Source organism: Coregonus clupeaformis, chromosome 35, assembly GCF_020615455.1.
Source record: "Coregonus clupeaformis isolate EN_2021a chromosome 35, ASM2061545v1, whole genome shotgun sequence".
Lineage (NCBI taxonomy): Eukaryota > Metazoa > Chordata > Actinopteri > Salmoniformes > Salmonidae > Coregonus > Coregonus clupeaformis.
In genome coordinates, this window is record NC_059226.1 from 23,884,874 (window position 1) to 23,902,337 (window position 17,464).

The window sequence follows — 17,464 nt, forward strand, 5'->3', positions numbered from 1 at the left end:
TGGTAGAGATGGATGTAATTGTTCAGAGAAAAAATAATCTCTGTCTATCTCTCCCTCCCTCTACAGTGGCGTGCGAAAGTATTCACCCCCCCTTGGCATTTTTCTTATTTTGTTGCCTTACAACCTGGAATTAAAATAGATGTTGGGGGGGTTTGTACCATTTGATTTACACAACATGCCTACCACTTTGAAGATGCAAAATATTTTTTATAGTGAAAGAAAAAAGAAATAAGACAAAAAAACAGAAAACTTGAGCGTGCATAACTATTCACCCCCCCCAAAGTCAATACTTTGTAGAGCCACCTTTTGCAGCAATTACAGCTGCAAGTCTCTTGGGGTATGTCTCTATAAGCTTGCCACATATAGCCACTGGGATTTTTGCCCGTTCTTCAAGGCAAAACTGCTCCAGCTCCTTCAAGTTGGATGGGTTCCGCTGGTGTACAGCAATCTTTAAGTCATCCCACAGATTCTCAATTGGATTGAGGTCTGGGCTTTGACTAGGCCATTCCAAGACATTTAAATGTTTCCCCTTAAACCACTCGAGTGTTGCTTTAGCAGTATGCTTAGGGTCATTGTCCTGCTCGAAGGTGAACCTCCGTTCCAGTCTCAAATCTCTGGAAGACTGAAACAGGTTTCCCTCAAGAATTTCCCTGTATTTAGCGCCATCCATCATTCCTTCAATTCCCACCAGTTTCCCAGTCCCTGCCGATGGAAAAACATCCCCACAACATGATGCTGCCACCACCATGCTTCACTGTGGGGATGGTGTTCTCGGGGTGATGAGAGGTGTTGGGTTTGCGCCAGACATAGCGTTTTCCTTGATGGCCAAAAAGCTCAATTTTATTCTCGTCTGACCAGAGTACCTTCTTCCAAATTTTTGGGGAGTCTCACACGTGCCTTTTGGCGAACACCAAACGTGTTTGCTTATTTTTTTCTATAAGCAATGGCTTTTTTCTGGCCACTCTTCCGTAAAGCCCAGCTCTGTGGCATGTACGGCTTAAAGTGGTCCTATGAACAGATACTCCAATCTCCGCTGTGGAGCTTTGCAGCTCCTTCAGGGTTATCTTTGGTCTCTTTGTTGCCTCTCTGATTAATGCCCTCCTTGCCTGGTCTGTGAGTTTTGGTGGGCGGCCCTCTCTTGGCAGGTTTGTTGTCATGCCGTATTCTTTCCATTTTTTAATAATGGATTTAATGGTGCTCCGTGGGATGTTCAAAGTTTCTGATATTTTTTTATAACCCAACCCTGATCTGTACTTCTCCACAACTTTGTCCCTGACCTGTTTGGAGAGCTCCTTGGTCTTCATGGTGCCACTTGCTTGGTGGTGCCCCTTGCTTAGTGGTGTTGCAGACTCTGGGGCCTTTCAGAACAGGTGTATATATGCTGAGATCATGTGACACTTAAATAAAGTCCACCTGTGTGCAATCTAACTAATTATTTGACTTCTGAAGGTAATTGGTTGCACCAGATCTTATATAGGGGCTTCATAGCAAAGGTTATTTGGACTATTTTGTGTATGTCCTTTACATGAAATCCAAATAAAAATCTATTTAAATTACAGGTTGTAATGCAACAAAATAGGAAAAACGCAGAGGGGGATGAATACTTTTGCAAGGCACTGTACACTCTCTCTCTGTTTATCTCTCCCTCCCTCTACACTCTCTCTCTGTCAGTTGGACCCCCTGCCCCAGGCTGTCCTGCAACAGAAGCCCTGTCCAAAAGCTGCTGCCTCTCTGGAGAGGGTCATCGAGATACAGAGTGAGTTAGCTCGCTAAAATCAAAATGATCATTGTGTTTTACCTGCACATATGCACTTAGTTGTGTTTGCGTCATGTGTATCACGTCACCCTTAAAAGTGACACGACTCTCTCTCTCCCTCCCATATCTTTCTCTTCCTGCAGGTAAACACTGGAGCTCTCTCCAAAGGTTGGCTCCCACGGTGGGCCAGTCCTTAATGGATGCCCAGCGGAGAGAGAAGGACGAGGCCGACACGGTCACCGCCATGGCATCGCTCACCGTGGATACTGAGCAGGCTGCCGCTTCCACCGTCTCCACGGAGACTAGCAGGTAAACACCTGCACCATTCACTCTTGAGGATTTTATGTGGTTTTGGAATGGCTGTTTTAAGACATCAGATTCATTCACAAGGCTGTGGGCCTGAAGTTCCACTGAGGCTTGTTAAAGTGTACACTTATCATATAAGTTTTGCCCTACCTTCGTTGGTAGGGGCTTTTATTTTGGCATGACTAAGAGGCTAATGTCTATGTCTTGCTGTTTCCTGTTTGGTGTACCTGCAGGTCTACAGAAGAGCCAATGGAAGAGGAGCCTGTCTTGTAGGAGGAAACAGAGAGTTGTCACGACAGCGCAACACCTTTGTCTCCACGTCCTTCGGCACTAGCCTTCTCCTGTCACCCCCTCCTCTCCACTTTCCAGCCCTCTCCCTCGCCTCACCTCCTTCCGTCCATTTTCTGAGGATTGATGGACTTGTGCTTGCCTCCCTTTCCACCTCTCTGAGGTGAGTGTGTTAATGTGTGTGTGTGTGTGTGTGTGTGTGTGTGTGGGAGAGGGGAGGCAGAACACAAACACTGACCTAAAGGGGGCAGCGGCGGATATTCGTGATTGGTGGAGAAGCAGGAAGAGGCTGGACCTTTTGAGGAGCCTGTGTCTTTTGCTTTTTTCTTTCAATCTTTTTTGTATTCGTGGAGAAAGCTAAAGGCAGTGGATCCAGGAGGGTGCCTCGGCTATGGGGCCCGAGAAGCTTTGTACATTTCTTGTCATACTTTATACTTTTCAGGAACATTAGAACTGAAAAAGCCAACAAGCAGCAAAAATATTTCAACAGCCACAAATACACTCAAACACACCCGCATTATACTATACACACTAAGTTCCCAACAGAGGAACAACAATGGGGTTGTATCAATGAATAATGCTCTTCCTTTCAGAGCATGCGTACCTCTGTTCCTATTTCGTGTCTGTCATTTGGTATTCTCATGCGTCTGTTCAATAATCTGTTCAAAGAAGCACACAAACATATATGATATGTATATTTGCATATATATAAATACTGTATATTCCTTTCACTGTATCCGATATCAGCTGTGGTTGTGGAGTGGAGGTCGAGCTGTGGAGCCTGCCAAGGGGGACTTACTGGCTGAAGGAGACAACATATCGCTCCAATTCAGCCCTTACTTTTTTTCCTTCAGGAAGCCTCAGCTCCCTCCACTTTGTATGGAACATAATGCATTTTGAGGTGGTTTTTACCCTTCTACTTTGTTTGGACTATCAAAAAACAAATACACACCCACACTCAAACTTACCGCCTGGTGCAATGAACGGATTGAACGAGGAAGGATTCTGTGGAATGATGCTTGGATTATACATTTTTTGTCTCACGCTTGCTGCTGGGACTGGGAGACTTGTGGTGGTCATGAGACTGGAGAAAGACGTTTTTAGAAGAAGAACTTGGTGCCTTTTATATAAAATATCCCTGATAACACCAACTACACCACCACTTAGCGGAACACAGGACAGAAAGACTCTTGTTACTCTCATGTCTGTTTTGTTTGTATATTTGTTTGCTTGTTTCTTTCTTTCAAAATGCCTTAATTTCCTCCAGAGAATGCACCATTTTAGCCATCTCCACAGAGATAGGATTCTACTCCTATGTCCTCTCTCTTTTTTCCTCTTTCTTTCTGGGTTTGTGTAATACTCTAGGTCAAAGGTCAGTGTGGCCTTAATGACTGAGTTTTTTTGCGTCCTTTATCAATCCCGGGCCGTACATACACGGCTGACGGTATGATTGTGAGGAAATTTGAACGCTACAGCGACCAACTTTTTTTTGCTATGTCACTTGTAAATACTGTATCCTGTTCTGTTCTGGCTAACCCCTCAACCTGAGACGGTTCAATCACAAACTCTTTGTTTTTCCATTTGTTTAGAGAGGAAGGACTGAACTTGGTCACTTTTTTAAACAAACGTTTTATTTTGTAAAAAATAAGATATATACGAATAATGATAATAAGTGTTAATCCAATCAAATTGGATATGAATATTATATTTGAGAAGAGTAAAAAAAAGACTTGATGTTAAAGCCACCTAAGCACATTGTGTTTCTGTTTTCCAATCAATGTTTTGTTGTTTTTTCTAAGTGCCATTTGTTTTTTCCACACACAAAAAAAGAGACAAAACAGAAATGGTGATTTTGTGATGTGGGGGTGGATCTCATTTGGCAAATAATGATGAGCAAGCACCACTTTAGATGTTTACACTGCAATACCCCGATCCCTCGAAACTGTTGCCCACTTGTCAGCTGTCATAAACCCTTTATTTGACTTAGTGTCCAGGTGCTGTTTTATCTGGCCTCCGTTGCTGCCATCAATATTTATATTTCTCAATCAATGAAAAGTGTTTGCACTTGATGCATATATGATAAAACAAATTAAATACTAAGAGGTCTTTGGAAAAAATATATTTTTCAGTGGGAATTAGCACAAGCTATTATAATCATGCTTAAGGAATTCATACAAATCATGTAGCCTATATCTACTACAGTATGGAAACTGACACCTTCCTTAAAGACATACTCCGGAACTTTTGGCGACTACTAAGTATTTTTTAAACCTCCCGCTTTGGGCTGGATGTGTCAATGTGTAGTTCATACATGCATAATCTATGAGCAGAATTTACTGTCTTACCTAAATTAGCTACGAAATCCCTAGTTTAAAAGCAACTGTTTTTCTGGATGCTGTGCTGCGCCATTTTCCCTACATTTTCCCCCACCTGGGCCAGCCCCCTAGCAATTTGAGTTCAACCAATGGGCTTCTGCCCCTCGCCATATGAGTCACAGCTAGCAAGATGCACATGATGCACCTACAGCAGAGAAAGAGAGAGATCAATGACGTGGTGCACATATCTGCAGTAATACACAATTTTCGGGGGCCACTTTTGCCTCGTGAGCACTACTTTCAGAACTACTGGCGAAAAAGTATACAGAAGTACCGGAGAATCTCTTTAACCAGCATACACTCAGAAGAGAATGTGTGGTGCAGAGTGCTTGTCCTACATTGATCATTTTGTTTTATTTCAAGCAATGCACCATAACACTGACCAAGTCTTCTGCATCTCATTTGTCTTCTTTATTAAGGTCAAAAACAATCATTAAGGAATAGGTTATTTCTATAGAGTTCTTCCCTCTAATCATATCTTTAATTCTGGATCTGTCCACTCACCATCGTATGGCACTTTTGGCCCTTTGTCACACAACTGTATATTGTACTTATCTACATACTGTAATAACTATACAGTGATGATGTTTTCATGAACGCTAAAGGGGTGTCAACGCCTAACTCCCTCACTAGTTACCCTTCTTCATATGAAACACAAAGGGCTAGCCTAGTTCAATCCAAAATTAAAGTTTTTATTAGAGGTTTTCAGCCCCGTCATTTGAAGTCGATAAGACTCCATGTCCATCTCAAGTAGATCAAGTTTTATGCTCCAATCCCAAATTAATGGGAAAGATGGACACAGTCTGATTTCACAATTTTAGACAGTGCCAATCTTTCCCATTTATTTGGGATTCAAGCATACAGTGCATTCGGAAAGTATTCAGACCCCTTCACTTTTTCCACATTTTGTTACGTTACAGCCTTATTCTAAAATGGATGAAATTCTTTTTTTCCCTCATCAATCTACACACAATACCCCATAATGACAAAGCGAAAACAGTTTTTTATAAATTTTTGCAAATATTTTAAATAAAAACATACCTTATTTACATAAGTATTCAGACCCTGCTATGAGACTAGAAATCGAGCTTGGGTGCGTCCTGTTTCTATTGATAATCTTTGATGTTTCTGCAACTTGGAGTCCACCTGTGGTAAATTCAATTGATTGGACATTATTTGGAAAGGCACACACCTGTCTATATAAGGTCCCACAGTTGACAGTGCATGTCAGAGCAAAAACCAAGCCATGAGGTCGAAGGAATTGTCCGTAGAGCTCCGAGACAGGATTGTGTCGAGGCACAGATCTGGGGAAGGGTACCAAAAAATGTCTGCAGCATTGAAGGTCCCCAAGAACACAGTGGCCTCCATCATTCTTAAATGGAATATGTTTGGAACCACCAAGACTCTTCCTAGAGCTGGCCCCCCAGCCAAACTGAGCAATCGGGGGACAAGGGCCTTGGTCATGGAGGTGACCAAAAATCCAATGGTCACTCTGACAGAGCTCCAGAGTTCCTCTGTGGAGATGGGATAAACTTCCAGAAGGACAACCATCTCTGCAGCACTCCACCAATCAGGCCTTTATGGTAGAGTGGTCATACAGAAGCCACTCCTCAGTAAAAGGCACATGACATACCACTTGGAATTTGCCAAAAGGCACCTAAAGCACTATCAGACCATGAGAAACAAGATTCTCTGGTCTGATGAAACCAAGATTGAACTCTTTGGCCTGAATGCCAAGCGTCACATCTGGAGGAAACCTGGCACCATCCCTACGGTGAAGCATGGTGGTGGCAGCATCATGCTATGGGGATGTTTTTCAGCGGCCGGGACTGTCAGGATCGAGGGAAAGATGAACAGAGCAAAGTACAGAGAGATCCTTGATGAAAACCTGCTCCAGAGCGCTCAGGACCTCAGACTGGGGTTCACCTTCTAACAGGACAACGACCCGAAGCACACAGCCAAGACAACGCAGGAGTGGCTTTGGGACAAGTCTCCGAATGTCCTTGAGTGGCCTAGCCAGAGCTCGGACTCGAACCCAATCGAACATCTCTGGAGAGACCTGAAAATAGCTGCGCAGCGACACTCCCCATTCAACCTGACAGCGCTTGAGAGGATCTGCGGAGAAGAATGGGAGAAACTCCCCAAATACAGGTGTGCCAAGCTTGTAGCGTCATACCCAAGAAGACTTGAGGCTGTAATTGCTGCCAAATGTGCTTCAATAAAGTACTGCGTAAAGGTTCTGAATACTTGTGTAAATGTTTACGTTTTTTATTTTTTATAATTTGACAAAATGTAAAAAACAAAACTGTTTTTATTTGTCATTATGTGGTATTGTTGTAGATTGATGACGGAAAAAACAATTTATTCAATTTCAGAATAAGGCTGTAACGTAACAAAATGTGGAAAAAGTGAAGGTGTCTGAATACTTTCTGAATGCACGGTATAGCTGGATCTACTTAACCAATGGTTTGGGACTTGGAATCATGTTGACATTAGAGCACCTTCAAGGTCTGAAAATTTCTGAAACTTTGAATTGTGAGTGAACTACCCCTTTAACTTCATACAGTCCCCTTATAGCTCTCGTTGTCGTACCAACCATGGTTTGCTTTTTCTGTGTTGGTTTCCAGTGGTACTACTTCCCAGGCGGAGCACATGTGACCTGATGTCACACAAAAAAACAGGCATTTGCCATTTGACAGAACTCTAATCACGTTGTTGTCACAATCATGTCACCGGGGTAGGAATTGAGACACTCTTCACTTGCAAAACTGTTGGTGGATGCCACTCTACTCACATATGTAATATACACAGAGGTTCCTACTTCCTTTACATGTGGCTATGGTGTGTGTGTGGGGAGGGGGGGTGCTTGCAGTACATGGGACTACTGTGACCTTGTTTTGTAATGTTTTGATGTAGATCACTGACCATTGAGATTTTGTGCATAGCTCCACCTTGTATGGCATATATAACGGTTATTGGGCTGTCCCGTGGGTGAGATGGAATATGAAAGAATTACCCTATTTCTTTTATTGATCTGATGTGTGTTTTGGAGGTCAGGGATTTTTTCCTGTGGGTATGTTGGAGGGGCAGCAAAAAAACAAAACTCAAATCAAGAGAGAGGCTACTCAGAATAGAGGAATGTTTTTGTGTGTTGCGTTAGACAAAACAACTACTACTAGTGGCAACCATGCAAATATGTTCAGTCTTTTATTTTTCTTTCGAAACAGATACTGGAAGACCTCCAAGTCTGTGTAAATGATATCGACTTATCCACAATTGAAGATAGCTTTATTGTTGCTGCCACACTATTTTGCTATTCAGTAAATAATGTATATTTATTGATATTTCATACGTTGTGTATATGTAGTGACCTATGATCGTCAAGGTTCAACGAGTAATTGTATATTTTTTGACTTTGGAAAGAGGAGTGTGTCTCTTACATTGTGTCCTTCCACTGCGCTGGTGTTTCAATCTCCACTTTCTGTGGTTGGATGTTTGAATATGTGACCGTCTTTTACCTTATATTTTAAATATATTCTGGTCATAACTAATGCAGACGTTTTGAATTTATCAAAGCACATTCCTTAATTTCATGTGTTCTTTCAAATGCTTTCCTGTTGCGACAATACAAATGTGTTTATACTAATTGCTACTCACGTGTATAAGTGCATATATGTGTACACATGTGCAATACACGCTATTTTAGCAATCTATTACTGTGACAATTATTGATGAAAATCGCTGTCCCTTTGAATTATCCCTTTTTTTCATGAGTTGCATTGTGCACAGCGCCACCTTGTGGGTTAGCAAGGATCTTAAAGGGAATGTTGAGTCTGATTACTGTTTTATTTCAGGTTTTGTGTAAATTTAAAAAAAAGCCCTTTTTTATTACTCATTGTAATGTTGTGACATCCTATTTGAGTATCTTTTTTTTTCTTTTTTTTCTTTTTTTAAAAAAGTGGGCCTGTTTTAATTGTCTGAAACTCAATAAAGCGATTCACTGCTCCAATACAAAGAGGAGTAAAAATATTTCATATTTTACAGTGTTGGTTGTGGGATAACAGACATGGCTTTGAATAGTAAAGTGGTTGAGTGTTGATTTTAAAGTATTATTTTATTTTTCTCTGGTTGCAGTTTTAAAATGAATTTCCTGCAATTCTACACATTTTGCCATGGCTTATGACATGTTCATATGCTATATGGAGGGGCCCTGACCTCCAGGGGGGTCCCCAGGGCACGTGCCCGGTCAGTAATCGGGCCCTGGTCAGAATCAGACCAGTCAGATTATTTCTATACTGGCATCATGAAATGAGGCTTCTAGCTTGTAACAAGCAAGTCAAAAGCATATCTTTAGGACTGTCCACTCCACACATACATTGTTATGGTTTATAAACTGGGTGGTTTGAGGCCGGAATTCTGATTGGCTGACGTATAGCACGGGTATGACAAAATATTTAGTTTTACTGCTCTAATTACGTTGGTGACCAGTTTATAATAGCAATAAGGCTCCTCGGGGGTTTGTGATATATGACCAATATACCACGGCTAAGGGCTGTGTCCAGGCATTCTGCGTTGCGCATAAGAACAGCCCTTAGCCGTGGTATATTGCCAATATACCACACCTCCTCCGTCTTATTGCTTAAGTGAACTATGTGGGAAAAATAAGATGAATGTTAAATGCCAACTGCATGGATGTTTTACTAGTGATGAGGGATGTTTATTAGTATAGTCAAATCAACCATCCAATTTTAAGTCTCCAAACAGTGTGAGTGAATGAACTAAATGTTTTTGCATAGGCCTACTCACCAATATTGCAACATCTTGAAAAGTACTATTGCAGCGTTCATGTCCTAGTCCGAACTCGGAAATGTCGGACTTGCTAACTGGTTGTAGTTATACATGTGCCGCATTCAACCAGTTAGCAAGTCGGACATTTCCCTCTTTGACATGGAAAACGCTTATGGATTATTGTGGCGAGAAGGACTTCTAATGAAGTTAAATGTATTAGGGATAGGGGGAAAATTGTAGAACTGGATAAAAAAAAAGATTAGGACAATACAGGTCCGGATCGGTTGAACTCTATCAATCAGTCATGAGGTGGAGAATCGGACCGCCCAGGGAAGTGTGATCAGTCCATGACATGCCCATCAACATTTCCTATCGAAAGTCAGTGACGCCACGGCGTATATTTACGTAAATCTGGCGCTCCGGTTTCCTGGCGGAGAAGATGGCGGCTCCTGGACCGGGGGAGTATTTCAGTGTCGGGAGCCATGTCTCCTGCCTCACCTGCTTGGGGCAGCAATTGCAGGGAGAGGTCGTTGCCTTTGACTATCAGTCCAAGATGTTGACTTTGAGTATCCTTTTTACCATTTTCTGTTGTCACTGAATCGGTGGTCTTCAAGGCTGCAAGGGGCCTGGGGGTAACTGGTCGCTCTTGCCAAATTGAGATCCGCGCAAGCGTAGTCAGGAGACTAGCTAACTAGATTATTTGCTTACTCTTGATCAAAACGTAGCTAACCACACGGTTTAAATACTGTTCAGTTACTTTAAACCTTGTTACTACTTTCTATTTCAAGACAGGTATGGTAAGTTTAGAATCGGCATGATCTTGAGTTAATGTTTGTTGTTAGCCAGCTAGCTAGCTAGCTATCGAAATTGGCATGGTATTGTGCCATGATGCTAGCTAACTTGCTAACACAAGCTATTGTGGTCAGCGTTAGCACAAACTGTCAGTCCTTGTATGGATCACTATCTGGCAGCTCCAAGGGGCGTTATGCCTGACACATTCTTAGTAACAGTTAGCATGTAGCTAGAAAGAGCTAACTAGCAGACCAGGCTTAGAATTGTCTGATGCTCTAAAACAATGGTTATTTAAAGAACATTATTGATGGCTAGCCATGGAGTGATGTAGCTAGCTACCCACCCCAAGTTAGCTCACGTTGTCGAAACTGACACGCCATGATTCACCGGTGACAGTTTAGAAAGGTGTGCCTGTCAAGTTCTTGGGTAATTTAGCACGCTAACTAGCTAATCAAGCTAACGTTAGCTAGTAGTGAGCTAGTAACTGCCTACCTAGCTACTTTGACCCCTGTCAAGTGTTTTGTAGCTGACTTGAGAAAGACAACGTTAGCTATATGCAAGTTCTTAGCTGTAGCTTTATTGGAAGATGGCTAACGTTAGCTAGTTACTGTGAAATCTGTTATGTGAATGTGCGGACTTGGATTTCATTACATGAGGGATGTCGATGGGAGAAAGCCTGGTGGATTCCTTGCAGACAACATTTGGAGAAGGCAATAAGACCATATACAATCTAGGTTGGGTGAAGATGAGGTATTATACACACCTCTTGCACACTAACTTGTGGTCCTCTGTAGCTCAGCTGGTAGAGCACGGCGCTTGTAACGCCAGGGTAGTGTGTTCGATCCCCGGGACCACCCATACACTAAAACGTATGCACGCATGACTGTAAGTCGCTTTGGATAAAAGCGTCTGCTAAATGGCATATTATTATTTTTAGGCCAGATAAATTGCCTTCCAGGCCTGCACAGGGCACCGCTCAGAAAAATAGGCAGTCATGAAAAGTGCAAGATTTTATATGCTGCAGAACTCTGAGGAAGCCATTTGATTTGGACTATTTGCTCCCACAGACATGCATTGCAGAGGACTAAGAATTTTGTTGTTTGCCTGGTTGTGCGGGTCAATCTTCCACCTCTGCCTGGTATAGGACTGAAAGGCCCAGAGTCAGACCACCCTGTGATAGTGGAACTACTGCAGCCACGGCCAGGGGAAGGAATGTGACATTTGTGTCTGTCAGTCAGCTGTTATCACACTGCAACAGCATTGTGGATTTCAACAGTGTGCATTCCATACCATCACGCCCCGTGGATGTCAAACAGGTCTCTATTACCTGGCTGGAAGGTAGTACTGCCTCAGAATTCTGACTTTGCTCATTTGATCTTGTGAATTTAGAGGCATCTTATCAATGTAGTTGAAGAGTAGGCCACGTTTTTCTTTTGAAGAACAGATTTACAATGTTACGGTTGTTAAATCTAGTCTACTTTTTTTGTGGATGTTGTAGTGAGATACATAGAGGGTATTTCCCCAATGCTTGGGCCCAGGTCACAAGGGACAAGTCACTCTTCATGATGTGTATCATGTAGGCCTATTCACTTGAGGTAGTTTGCTTATGGAAGCACACAGTGCGACATGTTTTCAGGGTGACACGATAACATAGTATAGTGCAGGGGGTAAATAAAGCTTCTAGATCCAGTCTGTCATACCCTCATGGCATGTTACGTTGTTTCCCTTGTGAGGCTGGTGAGGAGTCACTGAAAGGGCAAGATATCAGACAGGAAATCCACAGCCCTCTATTACAGTTATGGAGGAAGTGCAGCAGCCATAAAATGAAGGATTGTAAACCTGAATGAGTTCAGCTCTGAGCACTTTACCTCTGTCTGCCTTGTAATAGGAAAACTTGTCTGAACATAGTAAAGACACAGGCCTTTTACTCATCCAACCTGTTTTTATTAGGAAAATAATTAGCTTAGCTCAGGTTTGAGGGTCTTTTCTGAAAATCAGTTGAAGGGCAAGTTCTGTGCTGCCTTCGGTTGATGCGTGAGGTCAGACTGAGTCTATGAATTTTGTTTGTCTGTCACCAGACTATAAACCGTGTCTCAAGGGCAGTGAGCAGGCTGCTACTAGATAATATCATTTGAGCTTTCTTTAACACAGTTGGGTGTTCGTGAAGGCTACTCTTGGCAGTTGTGCTTAGTATGCCAATTTTTTTGTTTTCTGCCTAGTAGGCTATTTTGCCCTCTTTCCCTCCACAGTATTTCTGATATCCACATGATGAATTGTGGCTCGTTCGTACCCAGCCCCCTCTCTTACAAACGATGCATTGGACTCTTTGTTAGCAGAGTTGAAAGGGGATCTGCTGGTGGAATGCATACACCTCATGGCATCTTCAATTCAAATATTGTATTTGTCACATGCTTCGTAAACAACAGGTGTAGACTAACCGTGAAATGCTTACTTCTTAACATCCCCTTTGAGAAGTTCTGAGTGGGCTATTCATTTTGTTTAGTTGCTGGTGGTTTGTTGTTTGACTGGTAAGTCCTTAGCTTAGTCTATGTTTAGGACTTCTGTTCTGGGATGTAACCGTCTGCATTGTTTCTTGGGCAAGAGGCTGTTCCTGGACTGCCATGGTGAACCCTGGACCTGTTTCCTAGGTTACAGGGAAGCATGATCCCATGATGTTCTGTTGTGAGGAGGCTGTTAGACTGCTGTTGAACTTAATGGCAGAATAGAGCGGGGGAAAGAGGAAGTTGTTCCATCAGGGGATCTCCAGCACTTGAAGTTGGACTGGTGCTGTGCTTTGATTTTGTGTTCTACTAGATTAGCATAAGATATGCTCACTTATTAGGCCTATTTGGTCAGTGGTTCACTACTGACTGAGCGACTAAATTACACTATTGTGACTAGTTCAATAACATAAAAATGTTGGTGATTTACCTCAGGTTTGGCATAGCCTAATGTTTGTGGAAGATGTGATAGAATTATGATTCCAGCTGATCCATTGTCTCTCCCTCACATTCAAGTCCTGCATGTATATTTACAGTCTAATGCTAACAGCTGCTAATTTGACCTCCATTCTGGATGTGTAGTACAGCCTATTTGCCTTGACCCACTGCCCTTTCAGAATGCGCCCCCTCCAGTGGAAAGGCAAACGTCAGTGATATGGTTCTGATTAACCTAGCCTACGTGTCTGAGGTGGACATCATTAATGACCGCACTGAAACTCCTCCTCCACTAGCATCTCTGAATGTCAGCAAGGTAAGACCAGCCAATCACCACTCCTCACACCCTCCTTGACACATCTCCTTCTCATACCAAGTAGTGAAGAATCATTGGATATCTGGTCATTTTGTCATTAGCTTTATCAATAACTCCTGCACTAACTCACTTGATTCAGCTAATTGTGGTTGAGTCAGACTAAAGACCATCATTAGGCAAGCTTATTATCCTTGTTGAATCCGGTGTGGTAATGCTGGGCTGGAACAAAAACCTGCACACCCGATTGGTTTTCAGGACTGGAATTGGGAATCCCTGTCCCAACACAAAGAAAGTAAATGAGTTGTATAATTTTGTGTGCTTTCACATGTTGATTGGAACCGTATGTTTAACCTGAATGGATTGTTTGCATATTTAAAGAATTAATGGCCATTGTCTTGCTCAAAAAATCCTGAAAAGTTCCATCACCATATCATTAAACTTTGGTCGGCATCAAACAAAACCCACCTTTTCCACATTTAACTAAAATGATCAGTGAGCGGTTTCTAATATTTATTTTGTATTGCTAATGGGTGGAAATTCCTTAAAGTTCCTTTCAATGCCAAATACAACTATTCTTTTTACATACTTTAACTTCCAAGGGCATTTGGGGTTTTCAATTGAGAATGTTGGCTATTGTAAACAGCTCTAATGTATTGGTTCTCCTTTTCCAACACGCCTGCAGCTTGCCAACAGAGCACGGTCGGAAAAGGAAGACAAGTTATCCCAAGCATATGCAATTAGTGCTGGAGTCTCTGTGGAGGGCCAACAGCTATTCCAGACTATACATAAAACGTGAGTATCGTCTCTAATACTGGGGCTCTGCTGCATCCAACTATAGAAACATCAGTTATTTACTTGCTATGACGGTCCCCAACGGCCAGGAAAGGCTGTTTTAAAGAAAATGAGCTACCCAATGCATTTAAATAGTCTTGTTGAAGTTGCTTTCACTGATTAATTGACCAGTTTGAACGCCAGTCTTTGATTCAGTAATGTTTTGTTTTAAACCCAATCAAATAGTATGCATTCCATTATAACTCTTGGTTGTAATGCGATTGTAGTGTTGATCCCTGATTTGGCCTAGACTACAGTGCGTGACCTATGATCGTAAGTCTTACAGTACCAACACTGATTGACCAATTTCTAATGTAAGCTGTTAATTCTGTAATGTTATTATGTTTAATTTGTTTGAATATTTTCTTCAGCGTTGTTGCTGTTCGATATGCACCATCTGCTGCATGGAGGCATCTGTCTAAATGTGTGCCCTGAAACCTTTACCCTCAGTACCGTGACCAAAGGCGGCTACAGTGTGCTTTTTTTCAAAACATTCTCAATCTCTCTGTAGCATCAAAGACTGCAAATGGCAGGAGAAGAACATCATGGTGATGGATGACGTGGTCATCGCCCCACCTTACCAGGTGGAGAACTGCAAAGGCAAAGAGGGTAGCGCTTTAAGTCACGTACGCAAAATAGTGAGTATGCCTTCCCACCACCACAACTCCCACCCTTCATTCACCATTGAAGAGAATACAGGAATGCCACTACCAGAAAGTTGATTGAGGATAAAATGTTACTTGTCCCATCTTGTCCCCTGCAGGTGGAGAAACATTTTAGAGACGTGGAGAGCCAGAAGTCGGTGCAGCGGCCACAAGCACAGCAAACACAGAAAGACTCCACTTTATCATCTTGAGCCGGAGGTTCAGTCCAGATAGGGGGGTGTGGGAGGAGGAATTGGTTGCGGGAAGGTCACAATGGAAAAGGAAGTTTGGTTTGTTATTTTCTCTTCCCCTCCCTTCAACATCAGACCAAGGCCAGCGTCCCCCCACCTCCATCAGAGGTGTCCAACATTTTGAACAGGACAAAAGGGGGTCCCAACCGAGATGGAAATATCCAGCTCATTTTTTAAGATAATCTAACATAAAAGTAATGTCAATTTGCCACCATTCCCCACCCACACTCTTCTTCTTGACCTCTTACCTTTCCTTCTGTTTCTTCTCTCCTCCTGCCATCAAGCCTGCTCCTCACTTCCATTTCACAGAGAAAAGTCACTTGATTTCTACCTTTTCATTGGTTGATTTATTTTCTATTCATTTTTTGTAAGTTTCAAGAGTAGAAATGTATGGTAAGAGATAAAGGACCTTTTCTAATATTGAAATACTGTTTTAACAAGAACACTAATTTTAATAGCTTTCTTGAAAGCGTATGGTTATTTTTTTAACAGCTGACTGAAAGGATGCCAATAGTGATGCGTGTGAATGGGATGAATGGGAACTCTCACAATCTTACAAACATGCACCCAGTAGGTTATTGAAATGGCTGTTTTCCATCAACGGGGAAACACTCAAATTGTGTTAACATTATTAATCTGACATAAAATAGACTTGAAATACCTCCCCCAAATTGTCCTTTCATAGAAAATACAAGTTAACACCCATTTGGTTCTAGTAGCTTGAACAGTTTTTATGAAATGCTTTCCTTTTTTGCAATCAGACATTACTGTCCACTTTTCCCATAAGCTCTTGGTGCATGGTCACACCTGAACTAAATTTGCTCTGTTTTTTTGTGTATAGTTTGAAGTCTGGCAAACTAAAGATAAAGAGCATGTGTTATTTTAGAGTAGAGGCTGGGCTGTTTCCCTTTCATCCTTGTCCCTCATGGTCTTTGATTCTACAATACAGTACCTCTTCCACGATGGGACCACATTGAAATCCAGCTCTTTTCTTACATTCTCCATCTCCCACTCCTATTGTCTACCGACCATTGCCACACTTTGGCAGGTGAAATCTGCTCTTCCGCCCGACTCAATGCATTCCTCCCATGTTCGAACAAGAAAAAACAAATTAATTAACTACGTTGGCCAATATCATATGGCGTGCCACTGAACCGTGTGCAATGAGATCGATCTCAGTTCTGTATGGGATGCTTTGTATTCACTTTTGGAAAAAATGAACTTAAAGATATCTTGCCATGTTTGAGACTGGGATGGGGAGCAGGGTTCCCAGATGGGCCAAAGGCCTTGAGACTGGGATGGGGAGCAGGGTTCCCAGATGGGCCAAAGGCCCCTATCCCAGCCTTGTGTTTATAACAATGTAGCCTGATTGGAGGCTCGGCCAGTGGGGTTAAGTTGTGACCGGCATCCACGTTGTTTACCCGTCCACCGTGTGTCAACGAGGTTGCCGTTGCCAAGGTTTCCTTCCCAGTATTTTATTTTTTATTTTTAAATAGCTAGTAACATGGAAATAAAAAATATTTAGAAAAGAAGTTTGCAGTTTGTCATGTTTCTTTTTTTTTGTTGTCTTTTTGGTGGTTTTCAGGTCTGTTTTGTCTAGTAGTTGATGTAGCAGTCAGTCTTTCGTTCACACTCAAATCACAATATTCCTTTCTTGGGGAAAAGGAATTAATCTTCAACTCCTAATTGTATTGTTAAACTCATTATTTAAACATTTTATAACCAGGCTTTATTGGGCTGGATCATCTGGGATGGATGAATTGCAGTTGTATCCAAACCATTTTTGTTAATTGCTATACCTTCAAATTGTCAGCAGAGGGCATAATAGAAATGTAAATGAAGGTGGGACATGAGATGAATGGATGTGGTATACAAGCAATGACCATGTCCATTCAATAGGTCATATCAAACCGTATCCAAGCTCTAAGGTATTGCCTTCAATAAAAATTAGAACGTATCCACATAACAAAGAACCATGGCACATTGTTAGAATTGTACATAATGACATTTCATCTAAAAATCCATTCGGTGAAATGCCACAAAGGGCGTTGAAATACTGTATGTTCCCTATTCACTCACTTTATTAGAGTTGAATAGAATAGGCCTGCCTACCTGTCATGGGAAATTGTGAGGGCTTCTAGGGGCATTTGTGGGCTACTCCACATAATCAAAAATACAAGG

At 42.0% G+C, this 17,464-nt stretch overlaps 2 protein-coding genes across 5 annotated transcripts in view; both read left to right on the plus strand.

Annotated features, from left to right (window-relative positions):
* LOC121550889 (histone deacetylase 5-like) overlaps positions 1-5,652 on the plus strand; it is an 86,963-nt gene extending 81,311 nt beyond the window's left edge. For all 4 annotated transcript variants that reach the window (XM_041863299.2, XM_041863300.2, XM_041863297.2 and 1 more), the window contains 3 exons: positions 1,672-1,756; positions 1,900-2,065; positions 2,296-5,652. In XM_041863299.2, coding sequence (XP_041719233.2) covers positions 1,672-1,756; positions 1,900-2,065; positions 2,296-2,335 — 291 coding nt within the window. In that variant the 3' untranslated portion in view covers positions 2,336-5,652. The remainder of the gene's footprint in view (positions 1-1,671; positions 1,757-1,899; positions 2,066-2,295) is intronic.
* A 4,268-nt stretch (positions 5,653-9,920) lies between these two features.
* Positions 9,921-16,815, plus strand: LOC121550891 (protein LSM12 homolog A). The gene is made up of 5 exons (XM_041863302.2): positions 9,921-10,079; positions 13,424-13,557; positions 14,240-14,349; positions 14,900-15,026; positions 15,152-16,815. Exons 1-5 carry the CDS (start codon positions 9,953-9,955, stop codon positions 15,242-15,244), a joined length of 591 nt encoding a protein of 196 aa, XP_041719236.1. The 5' UTR covers positions 9,921-9,952; the 3' UTR covers positions 15,245-16,815.
* The last annotated feature ends 649 nt before the right edge of the window (positions 16,816-17,464 follow it).

Bases quoted from the DNA above. Each gene is read 5' to 3' on its own strand.
- LOC121550891 (XM_041863302.2), top strand. From the start codon at position 9,953: ATGGCGGCTCCTGGACCGGGGGAGTATTTCAGTGTCGGGAGCCATGTC. The intron at 14,350-14,899 runs GTGAGTATCGTC...ATCTCTCTGTAG, and splicing joins TTCCAGACTATACATAAAAC to CATCAAAGACTGCAAATGGC. The intron at 15,027-15,151 runs GTGAGTATGCCT...TGTCCCCTGCAG, and splicing joins TAAGTCACGTACGCAAAATA to GTGGAGAAACATTTTAGAGA.